This window comes from Emydura macquarii, unplaced genomic scaffold (assembly GCF_026122565.2).
Source record: "Emydura macquarii macquarii isolate MOO-44397 ecotype Brisbane River unplaced genomic scaffold, CSIRO-AGI_Emac_v2 contig_2205, whole genome shotgun sequence".
Lineage (NCBI taxonomy): Eukaryota > Metazoa > Chordata > Testudines > Chelidae > Emydura > Emydura macquarii.
The window spans coordinates 35,681,420-35,709,149 of NW_027132342.1; the positions used below are offsets into that span (position 1 = coordinate 35,681,420).

The 27,730-nt window shown below is 44.0% G+C and overlaps 1 protein-coding gene across 1 annotated transcript; it reads right to left on the reverse strand.

Annotated features, from left to right (window-relative positions):
• Positions 1-67: 67 nt before the first annotated feature.
• On the reverse strand, positions 68-27,445 carry LOC137160569 (uncharacterized). The gene is made up of 3 exons (XM_067559110.1): positions 26,642-27,445; positions 6,063-6,220; positions 68-1,033 (listed from the first exon to the last, which is right to left on the reverse strand). Exons 1-3 carry the CDS (start codon positions 27,443-27,445, stop codon positions 850-852), a joined length of 1,146 nt encoding a protein of 381 aa, XP_067415211.1. The 3' UTR covers positions 68-849.
• Positions 27,446-27,730: the final 285 nt, after the last annotated feature.

Sequence of the window (27,730 nt, forward strand, 5' to 3'; positions counted from 1 at the left end):
TTAATTTAGTCTCGTTTTATTCTTAGATTTCTGGTGTACTGTTGTTCAGGGTTGTGGTTGTGTGGGGTTTGTTTTTTTTTTTTTTTTTTTTGCGGGGAGAGGCAAAATTGTTTATACCTGCTACATTTTTCATTTAAAAATGTCTCAGTCCTAATCCAGTTTTAATTTATGTACAGTCATTTTAAAAATATAAGTTATGTACTTTAAAAGTTGAATCAACACTTAGCTATAACGAGCTAAATATCCTTTTTATATTTGAACATTGGCTAGTTGTGTTGTTTCCTATCTTGTACTAACAGTTGTTTAAAAAATGGTGTTGAGATTTACTTTTACAGGTAAAAGATATCCCTATTAGCCTACCAATAAAGACTGTGTGCCTTTTGTCCAAATAAAAACAAAATGCTTTTTAATCAGAGTTTGTTGTTGCATGTATTCAAAGAGAAATAATACCATATGACTAAAAATAACGTCAAATACACTAACGGGGGCCTATCATCAAAGCGGGGAAGTTCTCTTATGTAGGTTGCTGTTATGGTATCATTATTTTTTCTCTGAAATTATACTTCAAATCTATAGATTAAAAAGAAAGTATAAATTCAGATCCAGCTACAAACTTCTCTGTGTATGGCTGCATCTGATCTCTCTACTTTAGGACCACCTGCCATCTCCAATTGAAGCCTTCTACTTTGCTCTTCCTAGAGGGTTCCAATTTTTACACTACACCCCACTCAGCCTTCACACTGAATGAAATCATGACTACTCTTCAGTAAAGAGACCTGAAAGTGGCTTCTTCTAGAGCCTCAACTTGTACATCCAGCTATTTTGGTTGGCTAAAGATCTTAGAGGATATTACAAGATTCTTCTTCCTGGAAGTGCTGAGTGCACTGACTCCACAATATTCTTCTTCCCTCTGGGACTTGCGTGTGTGTGCACACCGTCACTCTCTCTGTGTACAGGTAGAGGCCTCAAGGGCAGCCTGGTGCATACACTTGGTCTTTCTTTAGTTTGTTCCAATGTGCAACAGTACTGAGCACTAGGGAAATGGAAGAGATGTAAATGAATTATTTTCTAAGCTTATAATATTGATTTTCATATATTTTGATTCAAACAATCCACTTATTACAGAAATATCACAATAATGTTGTTAATCAGTGTGTTTAAAAACACTTACCTGCTTTGGATAAATAATGGTATGTGTTTGTATTTAATGACTGGAATTAGTCTTTTAAAGATACCGTCTGTGAAAGTGTGTCACTTCTGCGTGTTAGTTCCTTTATGTGAGACTGATAGAACTTCTTTAGCTTCTCAAGGTTGTTTTTGATTAGTTGCTTTTTTTAACTTTGGACTCAGATATAATCTTTCCAGTGAGGTACAATTCAGAGTTTCAGATTTTAGGCCTTTACCTTGAATCTTTCAGAGAACCTCTGGTGTTTTGGCATCTGTTTTCATGGCACTATTGGAGAGGGAATAATAGACTAGGTGGACCTTGCGTCTGACTCAGTATAGCAATTCCTGTGTTCCTACAATATGCCTGAGTGCCAGATGTCACCCCACATGCTGAAGAAACATAGTGAGCATCTTCTAAGTTCTCTTTGAGGCATCCTAAGGGATCTCTTGGAAGTCCAATTCATGGCAGGCCAGAATACTTTGAAGGGTTAATCCTCAAGGAAGAAGTCTGATGCAGAATTGCTGATCACTAGAACTCAGTGTCAGGACCACTGACTCACAGGTAAGCCCCATGGGGTGCCTTTACATTCTGAAATTATTGCATTGACTCTTTGATTCATTGAGTGCTTAAACTTAATGGTGCTGAGTTTTGGCAAGCGGCCAAGCAGGAAGTTCCAAGGGAGGATCAACTGCTTTCTGATTCGTTTCTGGGTCCCTGAGATGGGATGGACTAGGTCCAGAGGCTTCTTGCTGGAGGCCTCATAGCCAATCAGAGGGACTGCTGGAGTTCCAATCAGGAGCCAGGAGGTCCATATAAAAAGAGCAGCAGAGGCAGAGCAGTCAGTTGTTGTCTGGAGCTGGAAGAGGGAAGACTGGGTTCCTGGCTGGCTAGAAGAGCAGCGGACCATGGACAACTTAGTGTGGGCAGGATTGAGACCAGGGTGGGCTACCAAAGACCAGGGGAACTAAGGAGCAGCTCCTGTCTGACTATGGGTATCATGTAAGAACTGATCCCAGAATCTAGCCAGACCAAGTGAGGGTAGCACAAAGGGGCTTCTTGCCCTGGTTAAAGACTGAGCCTAGGGAGGGCTGCCGAAAAGGACACAGCAATGGAGGGTACCATGATGGGCCCTGTTGGACTGTTATAGAGGGCAGTGTCTTCAGGGAGGAAGCTTTGGAGGTCCCATACCAGGGCCGTGAAAAGGTGGAGACTATACCCCCAAAAGCATTTGTTTTGTTTATTCCACCTACAGACAGTGTGTGACTTGGCTGGAGGGCTGAGTCACTGAGAACCGCCGAAGAAACCACCAGCTGGGGAGGCACTTGTAAGAGGTGGGTACCACCCTGTTCCAAATAGAGGAAACAGCAGGCTCACACCTGACCAGAAAGGGGCGCTTATGAGAGGTGGGTTCCAACCTTACAGTCCCCGATTGGGAGAGATCCATATTGAAGTCTCCAGATTTTTCCCTCCTGCATGTAATTATTCAAAGTAGAGAGGTTGATGGCAGTTCTGACCTTTAGTATGTGTTTGGTGACGTGGTTTGATCTTACCTAGTCTTTCTGAGATGGCCATGAAGCCCAGCTACCACCTTCACTGCATTTCTTTTGGCCTGCCTTGACAGAGGATATTGTGGAGTTGAAGCACTTCTTGCACTGAGACGATGCTTGCACCCAAGAGTTGGCATTTCTGGTTCAGGAAGCTTTTCTTTTACTGCTAGCAATCATAGCACCTCTTGCCATTGCCTCCAAGATTGATCCCTGTAGGCCTGATTGGCAAAGGGTATCTGGATTCCACTAGGAGATCTTGAGAAATCTCAAGCACTTGCCTTAAATCACAGAACTTGTTTGGGAGCAGGTGGAGACTACATTACTCTCTAAAAAGGCTGCACTGCATTCTCTCAGGCTAGTCATTTGGGTCTCCCCGTCAAGTGAAGGGCTCTGTCTTGAAATCAGGCTTTCAGAGCTAGTGGCCTTAATGGAGTTTCTCCACAGGGTTCTTGCCTTAGGGGTCCTAAGTCCTCTTTCAGCAAGCGCTCAAACTTTTCAAAAGTCTTCTAGTATTTACACAGTCTTCTATTACCAGTAGCATGCTGGGCCTTCCAAGTCTGCCTCTGTTGAGCTGGGGATCAATTCAGATCAATTCATGTGCCCCACAGCTGGGTACCCAGTGGCCATACTAGTGAAGACCAAAAAGTCAGTATCTTCAATGCAGAGCTATTGTTTATTGAAAAGCAGGTATCACAGACAAATAGAAAGGACTATACAATGCCTCTCCTTAGCCTCAATTTCCCAAGCATAAACCCTCAGTAATTATGCTGGCCCCACACAGTATCCTTATTGGTAAGCAAAGTGGGATCACTACCACTCCTAGGTGACGACTGTGTCTTCCTCCTTCAGGTCCCCTCAGGTCCTCAGTCTATTTTCTGAGTCCCTTGTGCTGGGATCTTGACTACTCCAAGGCCCTCTGATCAATGATCCCTCGGAGCAGGATATAGCTTACCCTGAGGCTCTCCGGTCTTAATCTTTCTTCTGTCTGACAGTATCTTGGATACTCTTGGATATATGAGATATAGATAGAAAAGGTTAAATACCATGTGATCTTCCCAGTACTTATACCCTCTTCCCAAAGAAGTCACATGTCCCCAAAATGTGCTTTACCAGTGAATTATCTGACAGATTCCAATTAATTCATAATTTGGGAGGGGACTGCAGGGATTGGCTGACTATTCCCCTCCAGGCACATGATGTCATGTCATTCTATAGGGTCAGTTGACCTAGGTCAGCTCGCCCCAGATTTGTTATTACACCCCTCCACAGGTACACACCAGCCTAATTGGCCATTGGCTGACTGTGACCATTGGACTTCCACATCAACATAGCTGCTTACACAGGATCTGGGCAAACATTTATGACACACATTGATGCCGAGTGCAAGTTTGGTCTTTACAGTGAATTTCCACAGTCTAGTGCTATGAGAATCTTCTAGCACTCAGGCTCACCAAACTAGTCCATTGTGATACTATATAGTGACTCAGCACAGTCCCCCACTCGATATTCAATTACAAAAGGTAATTGTAATATCACACCAATCATATAAATTATGCCAATTATCCTACCAATGGGCCATGTGTCTCCTTTTCTACTTATTGTGTGTCCTCAAGCTGCACAAAATGAATCTTAAAGGCACTGTGTAAGGCTTGTTTTTTTCAGTACTGCTTGCATATGTGATACACAATACAAAAGCATAAGAATAACAGTAGCATAATTCCAATAATCCAAAATAACAAAATTCAATTGGTTTCATTCCGTTCGGTTACATGACATACAATACCATACATTTGAGATGCTGGATCTTTTACATTCTTTTCAATTATTTGATATTTTCAAGCAAGCACATTTTACATCTATGACAAAATTTGTTGTTTGCTTTATTTGGTGTAAGGTTCCCTGATATGTTTGTATTTCTGTGTCCCAATCTGTATCATTCCATTTTATTTCTTCTAAATTGGGTGATCTTAATCTTGGGTGAGATGTATGTTTTAACCACTCGGGGATGCCATTGATATTGTTTGTATTGGAAATGAATTACATTTCCACATGTGCACCACATTACTTGTTCTACAAACCAAGTTTGATTATTTATAGTTACATTGCCTTCCTTTTCCTGGTGCCAACATATATTTTGATTTATTTCATATAAGCCCCACCAGCCTTTTTTCTATTGCAGGTTAATGGTAATGTTATCTTTTATCCATTTTATATTCCAATTTCCCCTTTCAATTAATGTTCCCCGTTCCCACTGGGCTCCTAATATTCTTTTCCATCCTTCCCCAGGGATCAACCATATTCCATTCCCTTCTGGCATTTATTTCATAGTATTCTGTCTCATTTCCCCAGGTGCTGACATGTATTACTGGATACACCTTTTGTATCTTTCCATTAGCTATTCCTGAGAGGATAAGAACACATTGGCGTGTGGTACACTTTTGTACTCGTGTCCTCCAGGTGTCTTGGAATGTGTTTATTAATGTAAGAGTAGTACCGCAATGCCCAGTTCAATGTTCTTGGCCAACTACTCTTGGCACTTTGTTCCATGATATCTCTCCATTGTTCTCCCAATATTCCTTGTGCCTCCATGCAGACTTCTCCCCAGGATAAACCTGTGTGAATTTTCCTTCCTTGGTTAACTATTTCCAAAATGGCCTTTCCCAATAAATTACTCATTTCCATTACTGCTTGGTCCAATCTTTGGTCCATTAATTCCCCTTTGTCTTCTGTGTTTGCTGCTTCAGCCAATTGCTCCAGAGCCTCTCTCTCTCTCTCTCTCTCTCTTTCTCTCTCTCTCTCAAAGCTGACGGACTTTGTGTGTTTTCCAATCTCAAACCAGTATTAAATGTTTCCCAGGTGGCATCTCTCTTAACCATTCCTTTTCTTTTTAAGTCCCAAGACCAATACATTGTGTATTCTGCAACCCATTGGAAACAATTTTGAATTATTTAAGGGCTGGCTTATATCATGAACCATTTGGGCCGGGTCTAAGTCCACAGGCCCTACAAATATTATTTGGTGGTACCATTGGACTTGTTTGGTTACACCGATATGTCCCAAACTCTACCTCTACTTGCTCAAATCTTTCTAGGCACTTCTATCCCAACCAAATCTCTTCTACACATTGCTCTTTTTCTGACCGTACAAGAGTCCATTTAAGGGGTCCCCGATCATTTAGTCCCCTAAGTTGCCAATATTGCCACTTTCTTTCTTGAGCTTGCTGGCTTTTAGTACCTTCCCTCCACGGGTAGTGAGGATACCTGCTTCCTCTTGGCTGACCTCCATTCAGTACCTCTTGTATGTGCTGTGACAATGGTCTGTCCTGCCAAAAAGGGTTTCTGTTTTACCATAAATTGAGTAACTTCACATTTTGGCTTCTCCTCTTTGTGGCAAGAACAGGTTTTACAGTCAGTGGTCCAGTAACCATATTGCAAGAGATCCAACCAGCAACAAGAAGAGGCAGACTCCCCAACATACTTCTTCTGGGATCCATGGATTCATTAACCTATAAAACAACAAAACACAAGGCCTCTAATTTGACCTTATAGGTCAGATTGACAATACTTACATTTACATTAATAGGACAGCTTTCCTTATAACTTTGGGGTTGCTGGGCAAATTACTCTCCAATCAATGGTGCACCCATAATAACTCCAGGAGATGCTTTTTTATTGAGTCACAATTAGACTTAATGGATATCTGGGTTACACACTTATGTCACTATTTACCTATCTTTTTTCCTTCTTTTGAGCCTTATTAGGGGATCCCAATTCATAATATACTGCAGCAAAAGGTTACAAACATACATATATATACTATGCCCTAGCTTATTATACGGGATATTGTCAATAGGTTTCTTGTGTTACAACTAAAATATAAACTTATAAATGCATATATATACAGACATATGCATCAGAACAAGCAATCCATTTTATCAGAAGAGATACACATATATGCAAGTAAACAAATACATTTTATAAGCTTATAATTCACTTTTTTCTAAAATCATTTAAGTTGTCATATTGATACTCACCTTGAAACCTTTTTACCTGTGTTTCCCATGTTCTTGAATACAGAGTTTGATGTGCTCAGAATGTTTCAAGATGCCCCATGTTGGAGTAGCCAGTAAGACTGCTACGGGACTGACTACATACTTGATAGGAGATGTCCGAATCCATTTTGGTTTCATTTTCCCTCTCATGACAAAACTTTTTAGCATTATCTTGTCCCCTGTTTTCTATTGGTATCCCATCTGTCCTTTTTGTTCCTCTCTCTGTCTTCATTAATTTTCTTCTGTCCAGATCTCCTCCACTGTTTGAACCAAGTTTGCTATCCACACTTCCTTTTACACTCATTCTGGTATCTGTTTGTCTGTTAACAAGAATTCCAGGGTCCTCATGGTCCTGCCTATCATTAGCTCAAAAGATGTGTACTTACTTCCTGCTTGTCTTAGAACTCTCATGGTCATTAGAACATCAGGTAAAGCTGTTTCTGAATTACAACCTCTTGCCTGAATTTGTTTAGTAAGTGCGTCCTTTATTTCTCTGTTTTTTCCTTTCCACCTTGCCTGAACTTTGCAAATGCTAAGCTATATGCCACTTCTTTTTAATTCCCATCATTTGTAACAAAGCTTGTACTACTGCTCCAAAAAAATGCACTCCCTGATGACTATCTATATACAAAGGCATAGGCTAGGGTTAGGGTTCCTACGTGTAGGGGTCCCCACCCTATGGTGAATGTTCCTATGGTTAGGGGTCCCTGCCCTTGGGTTAGGGTTCTTATGGGTATGGGACTTGGGGCTAGGGTTAGGGTTCCTATGGGGAGTAGACAAGGGGCTAGGGTTAGGGTTGCTTTGGATAGCGGACAGGGGCTAGGTTTAAGGTTCGTATGGGTCCCCGCCCTAGGTTTTGGGTTCCTATTGGTAGTGGTCCCTGCTCTAGGATTAGGACTCCCATGGGTAGGGGACTTGGGGATAGGATTAGGGTTGTTTGGGTATAGTTTCCCCCCCCCCCCAAGGGTTAGGGTTTCTATGGATAGGGGACTGGGGCAAGGGTTAGGGTTCTTATAGGTAGTGGTCCCTGCCCTAGTGTTAGGGTTCCTATAGGTAGGGAACCACACCCTAGGGTTACAGTTCCTATGTGTAGGATACTTTGGGCTAGGGTTAGGGTTCCTCTTGGTAGGGCTCTTCCTGTTAGGGTTCCTAAGGGTAGAGGATGTGGGGCTAGTGTTAGGGTTCCTACTGGTAGGGGTCCCCACCCTAGCATTAGGGTTCCTTTGGTGAGGGGTCCATGCCCTCAGGTTAGGGTTCCTATGGGTAGGGGACTGGGGCAAGGGTTAGGGTTCCTATTGGTAGGGTTCCTGCCCTACTGTTAGGGTTCCAAGGCTAGGGACCCAGCCCTAGGTTTAGGCTTCCTATGGAAAGGGGTCCTCGCCCTAGGGTTAGGGTTCCTATGCATAGGGGTCCCCACCCTACGGTTAGGTTTCCTATGGGTAGTGGACTTGGGGCTAGGGTTAGGGTTCCTATGGTTAGGGGATGTGGGGCTAGGGTTAGGGTTTCTGTTGGTAGGGGACTTGGGGCTAGGGTTAGTGATGCTATGGGTAGGGGTCTCAGCCCTATGGGTAGGGGACGTGGGGCTATGGTTAGGGTTCTTATGTGGATACGAAGTTTGGCTAGGGTTAGGGTTCCAATGGGCAGGGTATTCGGTTCTAGGGCTAGCGGTACTATGGGTAGAGGATTTGTTGCTAGAGTTAGGGTTCCTATGGGTAGGAGATTCAGTGTTAGGGTTAGAGTTCCTATTGTTAGGGGACTTGGGCCTAGTGTTAGGGTTCTTATTGGGTTGGGGATTTGGGGCTAGTGTTAGGGTTACTATGGGTACGGACTAGGGGCAAGGGTTGGGTGCCTATGGTTAACAGGTACCTCCTTAGCATTTAGGTTTCTATGGTAGAAGTCTCTGTCCTAGGTTTAGGGTTCCTATTGCTACGGGCCCCAGCCCTAGGGTCAGGGTTCCTATGGGTTATGGGTCCCCGCCATTGGGTTCGGGTTCCTATGGGTCGGGGACTTGGGGCAAGGGTTAGTATTCGTATGGGTAGGGGAATTTGGGCTATCATTAGGGATCTTATTGTTAGGAGAGTTGGGGCTGGGGTTAGGGTTCTCTATGGTTATGAGTCTTGGGGCTAGGGTTAGGGTTCCTATGCATTTGGGACTTTGGTCTAGTGTTAGGGTCTCTACGGGTAGGGGTCCCTGCATTAGGTTTAGGGTTCTTATGGGTAGGGGACTTCCAGCTAGGGTTATGTTTCCTGTGGTAGGGGTCCCCGGCCTACTTTTGGGATTCCCGTTGTTAGGAGTCCTGGACCTAGGGTCAGGGTTTCTATGGTTAGGGATCCCTGCTCTAGGGTTAGGTTATCTATGGGTAAGGGATTTAGTGCTAGGGTTAGAGATTCTATGGGTAGGGAACTTGATTCTAGGTTTAGGGTTCCTATGGCTAAGGTTCCCTGCTTAGGGTTAGGATTCCTATGGGTAGGGGACTTGGTCTTGGGTTAGGGTTCCTATGGGTAGGGGTCTCTGCCCGAGTATTCGGTTTCTTATGTATAGGAGACTTGGGGAAACAGTTAGTGTTCCTATGGGTAGGGGTCCCTGGCTACTTTTGGGGTTCCCATTGTTAGGCGTCCCAGTCCTAGGGTGAGAGTTCCTATAGTTAAAGGTCCCTGCCCTAGGTTTATGCTTACTATGGGTAGGGGACATGGGTCTAGGGTTAGGGTTGATATGTGTAGGGTTCCCCGCTGTTGGATTAGAGTTCCTATGGATAGGGGACTTGGGTTAGGGCTAAGGTTCCTATGGATAGCGGACTTTGGGCAAGGGTTAGGGTTCATATGGGTAGCTGTCCCCACCCTAGAGTTAGGGCTTCTATGGGTAGGGGACTTGGGGCTCAGGTTAGGGTTCCTGTGGGCAGGGATCTCCGCCCTACGGTTAGGGTTCCTATGGGTAGGGGTTTTTGGGCTAGGGTTATGTTTCTTATGGGCAGGGGTCCCCGCCCTAAGGTTAGGGTTCGTATGGGTTGGGGACTTGGGGTTAGGTTAGGGTTTCTATGTGTAGGGAACTTGGTGCTAGGGTTAGGGTTCCTATGGCCAGGGGTCTTATGTTTATGGGATTTGGGGCTAGGTTTAGGGTTCCTATATTTATGGGATTTGGGGTTAGGGTTACGGTTCCTATGGGGAGGGGAGTTGAGGCTAAGGTTAGGGTTCCTATGGGGTGGGGACTTAGGGCAGGGTTAGGGTTCCAAAGGATACGGGACTTGGGGCTGAGGTAAGGGTTTTTATGGTTATGTTTCTTGGGGCCAGTGCTAGGGTTCGTATGGGTAGGGGACTTGGGGCTAGGGATAGGGTTCCTATGCATAGGGGTCCCCACCATAGAGTTAGGGTTCTTTTTGGTGGGGGACTTGGGGCTAGGGTTATGGTTACTGTGGGTAGTGGTCCCCTCCCTAGGATTAGTGGCCCATTTGGTAGTGAAATTGGGGCTAAGATAAGGGTTCCTATGGGTAGGGGATATGGGGCTAGGGTTAAGGTTCCTGTGGGTAAGGGATTTGGGGCTAAGGTTAGGGTTTTTATTGGTAGCGGACTTGGAGCTGGGCTTATGGTTCCTATGGGTAGCGGACTTGGGTCTGGGCTTATGGTTCCTATGGGTAGCGGACTTGGGGCTAGGGTTCCTATGGGAAGAGAACTTGGGTTTAGGGTTATGTTTCCAACTGGTAAGGGACTTGGGGCTAGGGTAAGGATTCCTATGGGTAGGGGACTTGGGGCTAGGGTTAGGGTTCCTATGGGTAGGGGTTCCCACTATAGGGTTGGGGTCCTATGGGTAGGGGACTTGGGAAGAGGCTTAGGGTTCCTATGGGTAAGGGTCCTCTCTATAGTGTTAGGGTTCATATGGGTGTGGGTATTGGGGCTAGAGTTAGGGTTCCTAGGGTTCCTAAAAGCAGGAAAGAACCCTGCTTTTAGGGTTAACCTGTGCACAAAACCATATATTTTTGACAAAAGCTTTCCATTTGAATTCCCATTCCTGATCACCACATTGCTCTTTTTACCTGTTCCAGTGTTCTTTTAAGTCCAAAATGTCCTTTTTCATGGATATATCTTTCCTACTTCGTTTTGGCCACTATTCATCTTTCTTTTTTGGCCACTATTATTTCTTCCTTCTTTTCTATTTCCCATTCTGTGTCTACTCCTATCAGTTTTTGTCACACCAATTCACAGTCCTGATTTTCATATTGCACAAGCATGCTTTTTTTTTATGGGTTGCTCAGACTTTCATTCGTTCTGTGGGTTAGCTTCTGTATTGTTCAATTTGGTTTTCTCCCCCACTTGAGTTTGCGTTACCACTTTGACTTCACTTTTCTCTAAGTATGGCCCAATAATTGCTGCTGGTTTAGCCATTGCATCTGCTTATTGTAAAATCCTTCCATAGTGGATGGGGTACTTTTGACTCTGACATGCTTAATCTCTGTGGATCCTGTTTGCTGCCTGATTATGTTAGTGATTGTTTTCCATTCTGGCCAATATGCAATTTCTTTATTGTCTTGTTTTTCCCATATTGGGGTCCAAATGACTATTCCTTGCACTGTCCAGTGAGAGTCTGAACACAGAACCACATCATAATCCAGGGGGGTAGCTTCCAAAGCTATTTTTACTGCTACCACTTCATATCCTTGCTGACATACTTTTGCTGGGGATTGTTGGTTCCTGTTCTGGAAGCAAGCAAATAGCTGCAGCTGCACAAACAAGTTGTCCCTCTTTGTGATAGCTAGATCAGTCTGTAAACCATATCCACTTGTGATCCAGTACTGCCTGCAATAAATTTTCTGCTTCTTGTACTGGCCAATTATATTATTTCTGTACAGGTATTGGTCATTCCATATTGCTCTCCCTCTAATATTAACATATATAGGACATCGGTGGATTCTTTACTTTATTTGCTACCACCCTCCAGTTCTATAAAACCAAAGCCAATTTGGCCAATCGATGGTCACTCACTCTATCAGATGTTTTCCCTTGGAAGATAAGTTTCACTGGGGTGTGTGCTGTAGTCATTATGACAGGGGCTTGCCCTATCGTGTATTCCCATTTCAGTAATGCCCAAAGAATTGCTAGGCATTCCAGTTCATAAGGGGAAAAGGTGGATTCATGTGGGGTAAGCTTACGAATTCCATAGACGACAGGTCTCCGTGCCCTCAGGGTCTCTTGTAGTAGCACAGTTCCTATAGCTCCCAAGTTGTGTGATACCATCAAATAAAAAGATTTAGCTGGATCTGAATATGCTAACACTGGTGTAGTCATTACTGCCTCTTTTAATTTATGGAAGACCTCATCATGTTCTGGGCCCCAATCCTATTGTTGTCCCTTTTTCATAAGTGACCACTTTGAAACTGCAAACTTTGGAATGAAATCCTGAACAAATCCCATAGCTCCCAAAAGAACTCTTACAGAATGCACATCTACTGAACTGGTATGAACTGGTTTAGGAAGGGTACTTAAAATTTCCACCCTTTGTTTTCTGATAATGGGGCCTTCCTGCCCCAGAGTGATACATAGGTATTCCACCTCTTGTCTTACCAATTGTGCTTTTCCCCATGACAGCTTGACGCCTATCTTTTCTATGATGCTGATTACCAGTTTGGTCCGGCATCTGCCTTCCTCTTCAGAGATTCTTGTAACCAAAATATCATCCACATATGATGTAACCCAGGGTTTATCCAGTTCAGGAAGCTGGTCCCACATTTTGGTTATGTGAGCATGGGCTATAGTGGGTGAATCGTGGAAACCCATACGCAAATGTTTGAAACTTAGTTGCCTGTTCTTAAAGGTAAAAGCAAACTGAGGTGAACTCTCGGGAGTTAAAGAAATAGCAAAGAAACAGCAATATCCATGACAGAAAACCATTTAGCTGTAGCCATTACTCTGGCTATTATAGCAGGGAAGTTAGCCACGATGAGGGCCATAGACACGGTAGCTTTATTAATTTTCCTGTAATCAATTGTAAGGCACCACCTGCCATCTGGTTTCCATCCCAGCGAAATGGGAGAGTTGTATGAACTTTGGCACTCGCCCCCCACTCTTTGTTCGATTAAATCCTTTAGCAGTTCTTTATGGGGAATGGCTTCCACTGGATAGAAATACTGAGGGGCTGGCTTTACAAATTTTCCCATTATCTCCACTTCCACTTCTATTCTTCCACATTCAGATTTCTTTCTAGCCCATATCAAAGGAAATTCCTTTGTCCACTCTTATATGGCAACACCACAACCACCATTGCCTTGCAAGACCACTTTCTTAATCCTCCTGAAATAATTTGTTCCTCAACATTTTCTTCTCCTCTTTTCCACAGACATCCTCCTGCCAAATCAATCACCCACCTTTCCTGTTGAACTACATCTGCTCCCAATATAGCTTCCTCATTCATTTGATCACAAACCACAGAATCAGTCAGAAACTCAGTCTGACCCACTCTCCATGGTAAATGTTCTAATAAGATTCCTCTCACTTTCCTGCCATAGAATCCAAACAAAGGAATAGTTAGGACCTGTCGCAAATCTGTTTGCACCGACTTGATCAAAGTTGCCTCTGCTCCTGTATCAATTAATGCCAGCAACCATTGTATATTCCTTCCTGCCCCCACCTGTCCTGCATTTACATATGGCCTACCAGTTACATGGGGCTGTAATTTAATAACCAATATACATTCTCAGGGGTAGGGGTTGCTAGGGGCAAGGCACCCTCATTGAGATGTGGAGCTGCCTCAAAGGCTGCTCCCCTTTCTCTGTGCCAATTCCTGTGACAGGATACCATAAGGGCTGAATGGAATTTGTCCTGTAATCATTTGCACTGCTTCATAGCTTTAGGTTGTAGAACTGGTGGTGATTGTTCCCTCTTGGCCTGTTCCTTTCCCATCAGTTCACTTAAAGCAATTACCATCCATCAAACTGTGTCATGTCCAATCCCCTGTATAAAAGATGACTCATACTGGTTCTCTCAATGATCCTCCTGCAGCCAGAATTCCTCTTCCTCTCCCTCTAAATCCAAAAGCACCTCATCCCCTACCACGTCCAACCTTCATATTTGGACTACTAGGTCCATTACAACCTGCTCTGTTAGTATAAAAGATTTCACTGATTGCCTTCTGAGGAACACTGCTTGTATTATTCAACACCTGCTCTGGTTTCTGAGCTGCTCTCAGTAACTCCACTTTTGTCGTTTTCTCATAAAATTTAATAGGTGATCTTAATCCATCATACATTAAATCTGTTACATGCTCTTCACCATCATCCCAGCCAGCAAAAACATGCCAAAGTCAATCTAATATAATAAGTCGTAACAGTTTCTCCCTCTTCCTGACACATTAACAACACAGCCTTTCTTAGCTCAGCAGGAGACAAGAAAAATTGAGCTATCTTTTTCAAAGCCTCATCCTTATTTTGCTCACCTTCATTCTCTGCCAGTACTGTTGGTCCTTCCGTAGGCCCAGTTCATGTTAATATTAAAACCCTTAGGTCTCCCAAATCCAATTGTTTCCAGATGGCATATCCCAAGAGCCATGCCATACAATTTGTCTTTGTTACAGGTCCCAACTGTTTGGCCAATGCCTGCTTTTCAGTTTGTCAGAGGATGGGTTATTACCTCCTATATGCCATGTGGTCTGGGGCATTTACACAATTACTACAGGCAGTTGAGTTTCCAGAAAAGATTCCTCCTCCACCAACTGGTATACGGGTGTCCCATCATCATCCACTACCACAGCATTGTCGTCATCAAATTTAACTTTATACTGTTTTCTTTTAACCACTGAACGGTTTAAATCAGGTAGGTCAGTGTGATAAGTGGGTTCTCTTTCCACACTTCCATAAGTTTTTCCAGACCGCAACAACACACACACATTTCTGACTTCCTCCTTTTTACTATTACCATCGCAAGATGGCGGAGGGACACTAGGAATAGCATGCTCCACATGATGTTCCTGCTCCCATATCTCTTGATCTTTCTCTCTCACACATTCTTCCAAAGCATTCTCCCAATCTTAATCATCTCAGAGGTTATCTCCCAAAGCCACACTACAGATGTTTTTACGAGCCACTAAAGTTTGTTTCAGTTTACTGATCACACTAGCACATTTCTTGTGATCCTCCTTTATAGTCCTTCCAGGTTTCTTAACCTGATCAATTAAACCTGAAACAGCTCCCTGGTACTGCAAAGCATTTTGCCTCAGTTTTTCTCTCTCTGGCTCTTGTATGAGTACTGCCTTTTCCAGCTCCTCACAGTTCTGTGTCAATGCTGCCATTTGCTGGGCACTGGTTAAATTGTGGGTTAAAGCTGTTTGCAAATCTGGCCTCATATTCTCATTCTATACTTTAACCTTTTCCAATTCCTGTTCAAAAGCCTCCCGCGTATGTATTTCACTCTTCCAAAAGCTTATCTACAGCGTGATACATAACCCACATGGCAGCACAAGTCATCTGTTCCTTTTTTGGACTGTAATCCTGTTGATATTTCAACAGCAGGCATTCAAACAACTCTCCTGCTGTGGAATGAGACCAGCATCAAACAACCGTGGATCTGACCCCAAGCTTTCACAAACCTATCTCAATAGGGACTTTTCAGCTAGACCTGGAGGTGTCGGGGTGCACTTCCGAGGTGCAACCGTTTTGCTTACACCTACGAAACATCTTTGAATTGAAGATTGCAGTAATATAACTTCTCTGCTTGTCTGTGATCTCAAACACCAAAGTTAATAAAAGTCAAATCAATAAAGTCATATTAGCTTCAAACAAAATTCTGCTTCTCAAATCTAAACAAAACACAAAAATCTTCTAACAAAACTCTGTTCCTCAATTAAACTATTTAACCATTAACTATTTAAGGCTTCACTTGGCTGGTGCCCCCATTCTCCACCACAGCTGGGCCATCCAAATACCATACCAGTGAAGACTAGGATTCAATCTCTTCAATGCAGAGCTATTTATTGAAAAGCAGTTATCACAGACACATAGCAAGGACTATATGTCTCTCCTTAGTAAGCATCAATTTCACAAGCATTAATCCTCAGTAACTATGCTGGACCCACATAGTATCCTGATTAATAAACAAAGCAAGAAATAGCTACCACTCCTAGGTGAAGACTCTCTCTTCCTTCTTCTGGTTCCCTCAGGTACTTGGTCTATTTTATGACTAACCCAAAGTCCTCTGAACTATGGTCCCTTGTAGCAGGGTCTAGGTTACCCCGAGGCCCTCTGGTCTCACATCCCTCTTCCATCCGACAGTATCACCAGCTTTCTTGAATATGTGTGTGTTTATAGATCGATACCATGTGATCTTCCCAATACTTATACCCTCTTCCCAAAGGAGTCACATGTCCCCAAAATATGCAAATTATGCTTTGCTAGCATATCATCAGGATATTATAATTAATTCATAATTTGGGAGGTGGCTACAGGGATCGGCTGATATTCACTTTCCATTAACTACTCCCCCCCAGGCACGTGATGTTATGTTGTTCTATAGGGTTAGTTGACCCAAGTCAGCTAGTCCCAGATTCACCATTACACACCTTCACGTATACACACCAGGTGAACTGGCCATTGGCTGACCATGACCATCGGTCTTCCACATCAGCACAGCTGCTTACACAGATCCTGGACAAACATTCATGACATGTCAATGCCAAGTGCAAGTTTGGCCTTTTCAGTGATTTTCCACGGTTTATTGCTAAGTGGCCCTGCTCCCAGAATTCTCTAGCACTCAGGCTCACCAAACTTGTCCATTGTAACACTATATAGTGATTCAGCACCATCCCAACAATGTGGAAATGGCAGACGTGCTAAATGATTTTTTTGTTTCAGTTTTCATTAATAAATTTAGTAATGATTGGACATCTAACATAGTGAACACCAGTGAAAAGGAGGTAGGATCTGAGGCTGACATAGGGAAAGAAAAAGTTAAAAATTACTTAGGGCTTGTCTGCACTGATACTTACGCTGGCAAAACTTTTGTTGCTCAAGGATGTGAACCCTCCCCTACCCCCCAAGTGACGTAACTTTCCCGCTGACAGAGTGCTATCTGCCAACAACAAAGTGCTTATGCCAACAAAATTTGTTGTTCTGGTGTGTGTTTTTTTTTTCACACACTTGAGTGACAAAAGTTTTGCCGACATAAGTGCCAATGTAGACAAGCCCGTAGACAAGTTAGATGTCTTCAAGTCATCAGGGCCTGATAATAGTCAAGGAGCTGACTCAGGAGATATCTGAGCCATTAGTGATTATCTTTGAAAACTCATGGAAGATGGGAGATATTCCAGGACTGGAAGAGGGCAACTATAGTACCAATCTATAAAAAGGGGAATAAGGATAACCTAGGGAGTTACAGACAAGTCAGTTTAACTTCGGTACCCAGAATGATAATGGAGCAAATAATCAAGCAATCAATTTGCAAACATCTAGAAGATAAGATAAGTAACGGTCAACATGGATTTTTCAAGAAGAAATCATGTCAAACTAACCCAATAGCTTTCTTTGACAGGGTAACAAGCCTTGTGGATAGGGGGAAGTAGTAGATGTGATAGATCTTGACTTTAGTAAGGCTTTTGATACTCTTTTGCATGATTTCTCATAAACAAACAAGGGAAATACAACCTGAATGGAGTTCCTGTAAGGTAGGTGCATAACTGGTTGGAAAATCATTTCCAGAGAGTATTTATCAGTGGGTCACAGTCAAGCTGGAAGGTCATATCGAGTGGGATCCACAGGGATCAGTTCTGGGTCCAGTTCTGTTCAATCTCATCATCAATGATTTAGAAAATGGCATAGAGAGTACGCTTATAAAATTTGTGGACAGTACCCAGGTCAGAGGGGTTGCAAGTGCTTTGGAGGATAGGATTAAAAATCAAAATGATCTGGATGAATTGGAGAAAGTTCAGAGGAGAGCAACAAAAATGATTAAAAGTTTAGAAAACATGACCTATGGGAGAAGATTGAAAAAATTGGGTTTGTTTAGTCTAGAGAAGAGAAGACTGAGGGAGAGACATAATGAGAGTTTTGAAGTACCAAAAAGGTTTCTATGATTATGCAAGTGCCGGTGGATCACCAGTGGGGCTTCACTAATATCAGCGTGGGTTGGTCAGGGAAGGTGCCTGATGCATGCATCTTTAATAACACAGGACTCTTCCAAAAGCTGCAAGCAGGGACTTGCTTTCCTGACTGGCAGATTGTCATTGGCAATGTTGAAATGCCAATAGTGATCCTGGGTAACCCAGCCTACCCTTACTGCCCTAGCACATGAAGCCAATGTACATATACATGTATGTACATCCATATTCCTTCCTGTCTACTCGAGGAAGGAATGCATCTGGAGCATGTAGTTGAGATGATCAGCTGGGCAGTTGCACTTAACAGTGGAGAGCTACTAGGTGTGCTTGCAAACCAGACAACCAAGAAAAGTAATTTAAAAAATTCACAGGGCTTTAAAGGGGAGGGGAGGCTTCCAGTCTCTGTGATCTCTAGGCAATGGAGTTCACAATGGTGACCAGAGAAGTCAGCACGGGACATTGTGGAACAGCTGCTGGAGGACAATAACAATTGACATAAGTAACAGTATCTGCACTCACATTGCATTGCCCAAAGTATGTCAACCTTGGCTCTACACAGTTCAAAGATGTGGTGTTATTAAATCGGCGTAATAGGGTTCTGTGTCGTGGGACCCAAATTGAAGTGTAGACACATGCACAACTAGGTCAACATAAGCTGCTTTGTGTTGACCTAATTTTGTACTCTAGACCAGAACTAAGTGTTCTACAATAACACAAGAAAAAAAAGTGTTGTAATGAGACATAGAAGGTGATTCAATCTAGAATGCACTAACTTTCTTCTGTCCTACAACTTCAGAAATTTTAATTGCTTACTTCACTTTAAATGGTCTCTTGCAACAATCTGTTCCACCCTGTATTGAGCTGTGATACGCTGTAAATGTCTAATTAGCAACTAGATATCTGTAGCTGGCCCATGCCAGCTGACTTGGGCTCGCAGTGCTTGGACTGCGGGGCTGTTTCGTTGACATGTAGAGTACCAGGTTTGGGTTGGAGCATGGGATCTAGGACCCTGAGAAGGGGGAGGGTCCCAGGGCTCAGGCTGGAGCCCGAACCCGGAAGTCTATGCAGCAATGAAACAGCCTCGCAGTCTGAGCTCCACAAGCCCAAGTTAACTGGCATGGGCCAGCTGCAGGTATCTAGTTGCTGGGTAGATATACCTTCTGAGTACCTTTCCCAGACCTGACAAATAGCTCTATGTAGGCTTGAAAGGTTGTCTCTTTCACCAACAGAAGTTGATCCAATAATCACCCACCTTGTTTCTGTTCTATGAGTGAATCAGTTTACATTTCTGTACTGCTATCCTAAAGTTCATCAGTAAGTAAAACTAGGATTTTGGAGTGCTTGACTGGGTGACAGAAGGAGAATAAAATATTTATATTGTATAGTTTTACAGATTTACAGACAATTTTAATCAAATTCAAATTATACCATTAGCTATTCATGTTCTAATTTAGTTTGTCTGAGGGACACAAATGCCATTGTTGTTTAACTCTCTTAACACAAATTCTTCAACTTTACTATTTTGCAGACTTGGGATGCAGCTTTAGCATGGACTGCCAGGGCAAATAATGGGCAACTAAATGCCTTTTTAAACATAGTCCATATTTAGAGAAAAAATGTATGTGCCATCCTCATTATGGGGCTTTTGGAGAAAATATCTGGACTGGAAATTATCATATATTTGGTGTCAGTGAAGCCACTGAATTTTGAAACAATGAAGTCAAGGACTACAATTTTCAGACTCGCAAGTGTACTAAAACGTGTGGTCATTATACTCAGGTAACTTAATTTTTATTGCTAAAACAGTCTACACAGCTCAAAGCACAATGCCAAGAATTAGAGTTCGTGGAGACAATAAATAATTACCAGTTAATGGAAAATAGCTGTTATAGTGAGTGACCTATACATCACATTCTTTCAATGCTCCATTTAGATACTTAGTAGACAGTATGACGATGGGGGTCGCATAACTCTTAAGATACAGTTTGAAACCTATCACCCTGGATTATACAACAACTGTGCAAGACTTCCTGGCTAGTACTGTGAATATGTTAACTTTTGTAAACAGAAATCATCTCTAAGTTGGCGTTCAACCCAACCAAATCACCCTACTTTTGTTTTCTTAGTTTTTCAATATTATAAGAAATAAAGAAAATTCCAGGAGGTGGGGGAGGAAGGGGAGAAGAGCTAACTTGTCATTTCCCAGAAACGTAACTGTGTTTTATTTGTATTGAAAAGGTAAATAAGCTTTTATGAAAAACTTAAATGATTGTGAATCCACATGAACTTTGAAATAGAATTGTTTTCCGATATTGCAGATGTAGTCACATTTTAGTGCTCTAAAGCAGTAGTTAATTTTGTCAGACTCAAAGTGTTAGCTAACGGCCAATAGAAGTGGGTATTTAAAAGAAAGACTTCATCCTTTTATTTTAATTATGAAACAGCAGATTGTGTGTTGTGCTTATATGTTGATCTTGCAGTTTTTCATGCAGTGAAAGCTATTAACAGCCACCTATTAACAGCCTATTAACAGTTCATCAAGTGGCTTCTGCAATTATGGGACCAAGGCAGCTGCATTGTGAGCTTCCAGAATCTTTTACAGAGCAATATCAGTGGGGGCCACTTATCCCTTTCCTTATCCATCTCCTTCCCTCATGTAGGGTTCTGAGGATATAAAAGGGGAAGTTAGTCCCAGCTACCTCTGTTTCTTCTAATTGCCAATGATGTGAGATCATCTAATTGCCAGATCACACTCAATATGCTCAGTGGTTACTTTGTTGGGGTTTTTCTTTTTTTCTTTTGCCCTTTGGGGGCTATTTTTGTTTTTAATTAGTTAGACTGTCAGTTAGCTTTTCTTAAGAAAAAGTAGAAAGGAGGAGGATGCCTGAATGGCATGGGCATCTAGATTCACAAAGCCTCACAGGCCTGCTAGTGGATGAAGCTCTTCAGGCGCAGTTGATTAAATCTGGCACAATGTAAAATTACTGTTGACTTTGGAGAGTTGCTCACCAAAGTGTCCCTCTATGCTTGACCTAATGGGCTGCAAAGTTCCTGGGTCTGTCCTGGACAATGAAGTTCAATGCCAGAAATCCATCACCCCTTGAGTTTGGAAAGCCACTTGTCAAGTGGTCATGGTCTGTGGATCTGTCCAGTTTAACAGAGTTTGGTGCTGAGTGGTTCTGTGACCAACATGGGCAGTACTGAGAAGTCCCTATTCATCAAAGTCAAATGAGTCCAGTATCAAGGATCCAGTACCCTTGACTCTGGAGAATCACATATCAAAATGGTTCTGTGCCCAGCATAAGCAACACTAAGGTCCCTGGATCTGTTCGAGTTGCCTGAATCTGGTACCAATGATAGAATATAACTGATTTTGAAGAGCTGTTTGCCAAAATGTTTTTATGCCCTGGATGAATGGGCACTGAGGTCCTCAAATCTCCCAAGTCAACTAAGTCCAGTGCCAAGGGTCTGGCACATTGGTTCTGTGCTCAGTGTCAGTGGCACTAAGGTCCCCAGATCCAGTTGAGTTGGCAGAGTCCAGTGTCAAGGACCTGGTAACATAGGTTCTGTGCTTAGCATTATGTAAGTGGGAGAATGGGCCCGCTATCGTGGGGAACTTTCCTTGCTTATACACTACCCCGGTAGAGTTGACTAGCAAAAGGATCTGAGTCCCTGCTCCCATTCTCTTTACCCAGAGGCCCATCTGACCCCAAGGGCTCCCCTCCCACTCTCCTGTGTGGTGTGGTCCCTGTAACCCTGACAAGGCTGGGCCCACGATTCCTCGGGCTCAACCCCCAATCTTGCCGTGGTCCCTTAGGGCAGGGGCTAGGGTGTCCCTGCTCCGGGGTAGTAATTCTGCACTGCGTGCTTCCCTGACCCACTAATCATTGCATACAATGCAAAGCAATAAAATTTATTACGCAAACAGCAATCAAATCAAATAAAAAAAGAGGAGAAAGGTTAAAGGAAAACACCCAACACTGCCCCCTAGCATGGGGGCACCACAAACAGTATTCCTGGGGTATAAGGGAGGTTCACAGTCTGTGTCACATGTCACAGACCCACTGTCCAGACCCTGGCTACGCTGCAGGGATGCAGAGAGTCAGACACTTGCTCTGGCAGTACCACACACTTCCAGGGTCCCCCTCGCTCTCCCCAGCTGCTCACCTCACCCAGCTCCAGACGGCTCCAGCACCAGCTCCTGTTTCGCTCTGCTTCAGTGCAGCTGCGCTCAGCTCAGCTCGGCTCTCTGGGATGCCCCTCTTGTTCTGCTGCCGTGGGTCAGCTCAGCTCAGCTCAGCTTTCTGTGCTCCTCTTCTGGCCTCCCAGCTGCTGGCTGCTTTGTCCTTAGCTCGCCCCACTCTGCCCAAGCATGCCCAGGCAGGCAGCTCCAGCTCACACAGAGGGCGGGGCTCCCTCCACCCTCCTGGCTCCCTCATTGGCCTGCCCGCCCTGTCAATCAGACTGACCTGAACTGGTCTCTCTCCACTGGCCTTGGGGGCTGTGTCTGTTTCAGGGTCCTGCTTCCTCCAGAGATGGCCAAACCACTAAGTTTCAGTAAGGGGCTAATAGACCCCTTACAATAAGCTGCACTTGGTTCCAGGCTTTGTCATGTCAGCAGAATTCAATGCAGAGGTCCTTCACAATTAGTTCAAGAGCATTATCTTCTAAAGTTGTTTTGTAGCTGTCATAAGAAATGTTGAAGTCTTCAGATCAATCCAGATTGATCAAGTTTGGTGCCAGGAGTCCAGTGCCATCAAGCTTCAAAAAGTCACTCGAAGAGGTTCTTTTTGGCATAAGCTGCAAAACCTAGGATCAGGTCCACTCGTGACTCCAATCTCTTTGAATAATGAAACTGTTGAAGCAGTCTCCAGCTTTTGCTGTTTAGGTTCTATACTCACCATGACTCTCATTCGGAGGGTCTTCACCGGTATGACATACTCACTGCACTTGCTGCCAGACTGGTGCCTCCTGCTGGTGGTCTGAGGAATAGCTCAAGCCGATGCCCCCGTTCGCAGCCTGTACACCATCATTCTTGCTCGGGGTTCACTGGTTGTTCTTCTCGCTTCTGTCAGGACCCACATCGACTTCTTTTGGACTCAGCCCTCCAGCCAAGCCACAACCCGAGTCCCCCCACCTCTTCCAGAGGATTCAACATTCCACTTGCTTCAGTGGCTGCCGCAGTCCACCACAACTTCACTGGCGATCTGGAGAGGAAGGGAGGGACCCGGGCCTGCCCACTTCTTTGGGTCCTGTCCAGGGACACTGTGTGCAGCGACCTTGCACTGCCTCTTCCCCCAACTCCTTAACAGACTTCCCTGGGCCACTTCCCACAGCCCCAGTACCTCTTCTGCCCTTGTATCAGAGCCTCCGGCTCACGCAGAGCCCCAGCAGTCAGCCACTGCTGTGTCCAGGGTGTTGCCTTCCTTTAGCCTGCATGGCAGCCAGCCTTCCCTCCATGAGCTCCTGGGAGTGACAGCCTCTGCTCCGCTTGGCAGCTCCCTTTAATACTGGGCTACCAGCCCCTGACTGGCTATCCTGCAGCCCCTTCCCACTGACTGATGCTCCAAGGGCCCTCTTAATCCCTTCCTAGGCAGTGCAGGGCAGATGCCCAGCCTCAACCGGATTAGTATCGCAGCATCTGAGATGGGTCATTTACAACAAATATGGACTCAACATCATCTTAGCATGACAACCAAGTTCAGGACCTATTTGAGCAGTATCCGAAACATGGACACTATGCCACTCAGACTGGGCAAAACTGGAGGCTTTCCATACAAAATGCCAATATTGTATATTGGGCATAAAATGGAAGGACTTCATTTGTAATACAGGCAATTACGGTTGCTCTGGTCTACAAATGACTGGGGTCATTTTCCGCAGCCAGCATCATTCGCTTTTCAGACCAGTTGCCAGAATGCCACAAGTTGTTCCAGCAAATGCTATTCTCCAGGTGGCTTGTAACATCCAGAATAAAATTCCACCAGTCAAGGAGTGGAAGTGGGCCCTAAGCAGACCCCCTATTATATAGGTGCATCAAATCTGTTTCAACGTTGGACATTTGGTCCGTCAAGCCCTTGTGGCTGCACAGGAATGGACCAAATGACGAAGATCTTTGTGGCTGACCATTTGGCTAAGCATTGAAGAAGAATTTCCAACCTGCCACCCATTGACTTGCTAACAGTTGCCAGAATAGAAGCTGAATCCTGATAGAGGACTCTAATTTTGGAATAGGACTGGCAGAATGCTGGGGGTCCCTATTGGTTCATAACTTCTATATAAACCCAGCACAGGAAGAAGAAGTTATCCATGCAGATGAGATCTCCCTTTTTAAGACTGCTTCCCTTGCAATATCTGCTCCTGCTACTGATCTCCTGGTGACCTGCCTGCCTCATGACACCTGACTCCTAGTTTTGCCCTCTTGCTTGCCTTGAACTCTGCGTGGTATCTGACAGTCTAACTCCCAACTCCTGCTCTGACCACGTCAGGCAGGCCATGCCCGGGTTGTGACAGTTTGCATAGACCACTCAAGCCACAGGAGTGGGCCCAGAATGGACCTGGCTAACCCTTCAGGAGTACTGGACACTTTCAATAGAGGCACCTGCCTTCAGGCAGACAACCAAGCCCTGCAGGCCTAGATCATCCATCTTGGAGAACCTTGGAGAACCAGCTATTTCAGGATCAAGTCATGTAGTTTCATGCTGAAAATTGCATACTACAGTCATGATTTGTGCAGCCCTAATCCCTGATACAGCTGCTGGAATGCTTTGACAGGAATCACCAGTGATTCCGGGGTTTTATAAAGCACTGCCATCTCTTATTCATGATGCATCCTCAGTCCTATATTACTGATCGGTAGTATTACTGGTCATCAGCCTGTTGTCCGGGGAAGTATTACACTGTGCCTCCCACTTCTTGTGGTGTGATAGTCTACTACTGTTGAACTGGTAGGTTTTCCTTCAAGCCATATTGGTATTTTTCGATGACCTGCACTGAACTCGAATGGCAGAGGCTGCCCTAAGAAAGCTCTGATGGGGCAGGGCACTGTAGCCTCCTATGCCAAGCAATTTCGCCACCTCAAAGCTGATACAAACTGGAACAAGGTGATATAGGGTTCTGATGGGCCTTGCAAGAAGAAATTAAAGATGCATTAGCCCAGATAGAGATGCCCACTAGTCTGAATGCCCTTGTGGATCTCGCCACCTGTATAGACTGTTGGTTACAGGAATGAAGGAGGAAAAAAAGACTTTTCATCACTGTCTCCCACTAAACCAGTGTAGGTGGATGTGGGCTATTGACGGCTCACCCCCATAGAAAGGAATGACTATGCCATCTCTGCTTCTGGTGTGTGTATCAGGTAACTCCATCTCTCCCTGCCCCATACAAACTACAAGGAATCAGGGAAAAGAGCTCCCCCACATTTCAGTCTTGACTGGAACACACCTGAGATCTTCCCACTTGTAGATGCACATATCTGAGATACCACTGCAAAATTCCACCCTACCACCCCTCATCGACTCAGGCAAAGCTGACTGCCTCATAGATACAGCGGCAGCCCAGATTTTGCAGATTCCCCTGCAAAGCAAGGCCACTCCTGATCTTATAGAGACTATTGATGGCTCCCTTCTGTCTTTTGGTCCAGTAATGGAGGAAACAACTCCTCTGAAGACTGTAATTCAGGCGCTCCAAGAAATATTATAATTTGGTGTGATGCATTCTCCACTCTTTCCCTGATCCTCAGTATCTCCTGGCTGGCCCTTTACAACTCACTTTTTTGGTGAGGTTGTGAAGGGCCATGAAAAATGCTTTACATAAGAGTTTTATTGGCAGCAATGTTGGGTATCAGTAGATCCTGTCCCAGTGACCAAACCTTGACAAACTCAGGTGGGCGGGTGACTATTCAGGCAGAATTTTCCATTAAATCTACAGTTCAAGTCCCTTCAAAATACCAAGACTACACCAATGTCTTTGAAAAGAAGAATGCATTATAGCCTGCTTTGTTAGTTTAAGACACTTCACTAACTGCCTTCCGATAGAACTACTTGCATTACCCAATACCTGCTCTGCTTCCCAAGCAGCTCTCAGTAAATCTGCCCTAGTCCTGTTTTCCCATGGCCCATAAAGATTTTAATAGGTGATCTTAATCCATCATACATTAAATCTGTTATATGCTCCTCCTCATCCTCCCAGCCAGCAAGAATACCTGCCAAAGTCAATCTAGTGCAATAAGCCATAACAGTTTTCCCCTCTTCCTGACACATTAACAACACAGTCTTTCTTAGCTCAGCAGGAGACAAGAAAAATTGAGCTATTATTTTCAAAGCCTCATCCTTATTTTGCTCACCTTCATTCTCTGCCAGTACTGTTGGTCCTTCCATAGGCCCAGTGCATGTTAATATTAAATCCTTTAGGTCTCCCAAATCCAATTGTCTCAGGATGGTATATCCCAAAAGCCAAGCCATACAGTTTTTCATTGTTAAAGGTTCCAACTGTTTGGCAAGTGCCTGCTTTTCGGTTTCAGTCAGAGGACAGGTTATTTCCTCCTGTACTTGCCGAATGGTTTAGAGTGTCTACACAAGTATTGTTGGTAACTAAGTTCCTGGAACAGATTCCTCCTCCACCAGCTCATTTACTTGTTTCCCATCATCATCCAAAACCACAGCATTCTCATTGTCTAGTTTAACTTTGTACCATTCCCTTTTAATCACTGGACGATTCACATCAGGTATGTCAATGTGCTGGTAAGTGGGTTCCGCTTCCCCACTTCCATAAGTTTTCCCTGACCGCAACATCACACACACACACCTTTCTACCTTCCTTCTTTTTACTATCGCCATCATATGGCGGTGGAGAGGCACTAGGAATAGCCTGCTGCATATGATGTTCCTGTTCCCATATCTCTTGATCTTTCTCTCTCTGCCATTCCTCCAAAGCATTCTCCCAGTCCTGATCATCCCAGGGATTTTCTCCCAAAGCCACACTACAGATGGTTTTGTGAGCCATTAAAGTTTGTGTCAGTTTACTGATCACACTAGCACATTTCTTGTGATCCTCCTTTATAGTCCTTCCTGGTTTCTCAACCTGGTCAGTTAAAACGGAAACAGCTCCCCAGTACTGCAAAGCATTTTGCCTCAGTTTTTCTCTCCTTTGCTCTTGTATAAGTACTGCCTCTTCCAGCGCCTCACTGTTCCATGTCAATGCTGTCATTTGCTGGGCACTAGTTAAATTTCGGGTTAAAGCTGTTTGCAAATCTTGCCTCATACTCTCATTCTGTACTTTAACCTTCTCCAGCTCCTGTTCAAAAGTCTCTTGTGTACATTCCAAACCATTTAGTTCTGCCAACAATTTAACACCAGCCTGATACATAACCCACATAGCAGCACAAGTCATTTGTTCTTTTCTTGGACTATAACCCTCTTGATATTTCAACAGCAGATCGTTCAAACAATTCTCCTGGTGTGGCATAGGAACCGCACCAGACAACCATGGATCTGACCCCAAACTTTCACTCACTTGTCTCAATAAAGACTTCTCAGCTAGACCTGGAGGTTTCAGGGCATCCCCCTTCACCTTCGAGGTGCACCCGCTTCGCTTAAGCCTGCGAAACATCCTTTACTTGAAGATTGCGCTAATATAACCTCTCTCCTTTGTCTGCGATCTCTTGTATCTCAATTCAAATACACAAAATCAATAAAGTCAACTCAGCTTCAAACAACAGTCTGCTTTTCAAACTTAAACAAAACCCTCTGCTTCTCAATTCAACTTTATCTCTTATCTGATCTTCACTTGGCACAGTGCCCACATTCTCTGCCTCTGTTGAGCTGGGAATCAATTCAGATCAATTCATGTGCCCAAAGCTGGGCACCCAGTGACCATACCAGTGAAGACCAAAAA

Bases quoted from the DNA above. Each gene is read 5' to 3' on its own strand.
- LOC137160569 (XM_067559110.1), bottom strand. From the start codon at position 27,445: ATGTTTCGCAGGCTTAAGCGAAGCGGGTGCACCTCGAAGGTGAAGGGG. The intron at 6,221-26,641 runs GTGTGTGTGTGT...GTTGTTTTATAG, and splicing joins AAAAGAAGGAAGGTAGAAAG to GTTAATGAATCCATGGATCC. The intron at 1,034-6,062 runs GTAAAACAGAAA...CCATTTCCCTAG, and splicing joins GTGAAGTTACTCAATTTATG to TGCTCAGTACTGTTGCACAT.